Source organism: Haliaeetus leucocephalus, unplaced genomic scaffold (genome assembly GCF_000737465.1).
Source record: "Haliaeetus leucocephalus isolate CR32 unplaced genomic scaffold, Haliaeetus_leucocephalus-4.0 Scaffold274, whole genome shotgun sequence".
Taxonomy (NCBI): domain Eukaryota; kingdom Metazoa; phylum Chordata; class Aves; order Accipitriformes; family Accipitridae; genus Haliaeetus; species Haliaeetus leucocephalus.
In genome coordinates, this window is record NW_010972710.1 from 125,667 (window position 1) to 126,779 (window position 1,113).

At 64.2% G+C, this 1,113-nt stretch overlaps 1 protein-coding gene across 1 annotated transcript in view; it reads right to left on the reverse strand.

The window, feature by feature from the left end:
* LOC104833242 (microtubule-associated serine/threonine-protein kinase 1-like) overlaps nucleotides 1-1,113 on the reverse strand; it is a 17,724-nt gene that overhangs the window by 14,179 nt on the left and 2,432 nt on the right. Inside the window, 3 exon segments of the mRNA XM_010569820.1 lie at nucleotides 12-149; nucleotides 608-695; nucleotides 900-1,069. Of these exon segments, the coding sequence (XP_010568122.1) occupies nucleotides 12-149; nucleotides 608-695; nucleotides 900-1,069 (396 nt within the window).

The following is a 1,113-nucleotide window of genomic DNA, read 5'->3' on the forward strand; positions in this document are numbered from 1 at the left end:
TTGGTGCCCACCTTGGCGCAGATGCTGGCAGCGCTGACGACGGGGAAGAGCCCGTCAGCTTTGGGGCGCACGGTCACCTCCAGCCCCGGGAAGCGCTGCCGCAGCTTTGCCTCATACTTCTCTGCTGGCCCCACTGTGTCCACAAACACCTGGGGGAGCCCCAGTCCCCCAAAATCACCCCCAGCTCCCCAAAAATCACCCCTGGTTCCTTGATCCATCTTGCCATTCCCCCAGCACCCCAAAACCCCTGCAAAAGCTCCTCAACCCCGCCAAACCCTCTGCTGCACCCTGACCCCCCCTCCTCAAAAGCACCCCCAAAGCAGTCCCAAATCAACCTGAAGCCACCTGGCACCCCAAAATCCACCCTAAATCACCCCAAACAATCCCAGACTCCCCCCGCATGCCCCCAAAACACCCCAAATTCACCCCAAAGCAACGCAGAGCCCCCTCCAGAGCCCCAACTCTCCCCCCAAATCCTCAGCCCAGTGAGGGAAACCAAGGCACAGAGGGAGGAGAAGGGTGGGGTTCACCCTCAGCCCAGGGCCCCCCCAGTTCCCCCTGCCTGCACCTGGGCACCCCCCACACCCTCCAGTCCCCCCAAACCCACCTCAGCCACCTGCACCCCAGAGTCTAGCGCGAACTGGATGAGGCCCACAGCTGTATCGTGCGACAGCTCGTTCAGGTTGTACTTGGCTCTGGGGGGGTTGGGGGGGGTGTCACCTCCCAGCACTCCAAATGGGGAGCAATCCCCCCAGCACCCTGAACTGGGGGTGGGGCAGGAGATGGAGACTGCAGGAACCAGGTTTAGGGAGTCAGGGGCACCCAAAGGGTGCTGGGGGGACCAAGGAGGGTCCCAGAGGGGCCTAGGGGACCCTGCGGAGGGGTTGGGGGGGTCTTACTACTGCTGCATGCAGGCAGAGATGTGGTCGGGGGGTAGCACATGCAGTGCCCACCCCAGGACGTCGCTCGCCGCCTCTAGCAGCCCAAAGCGTCGCTCCCGCTCCCCCTCCGACAGCGTCTTCGAGTCTGGGGGCGGGGGCAGGGTGAGGGACCCTCCCGGACTCCCCAACTCTCACCAGGAACCGCCACCCATCTGAGGACCCCCCAACATCC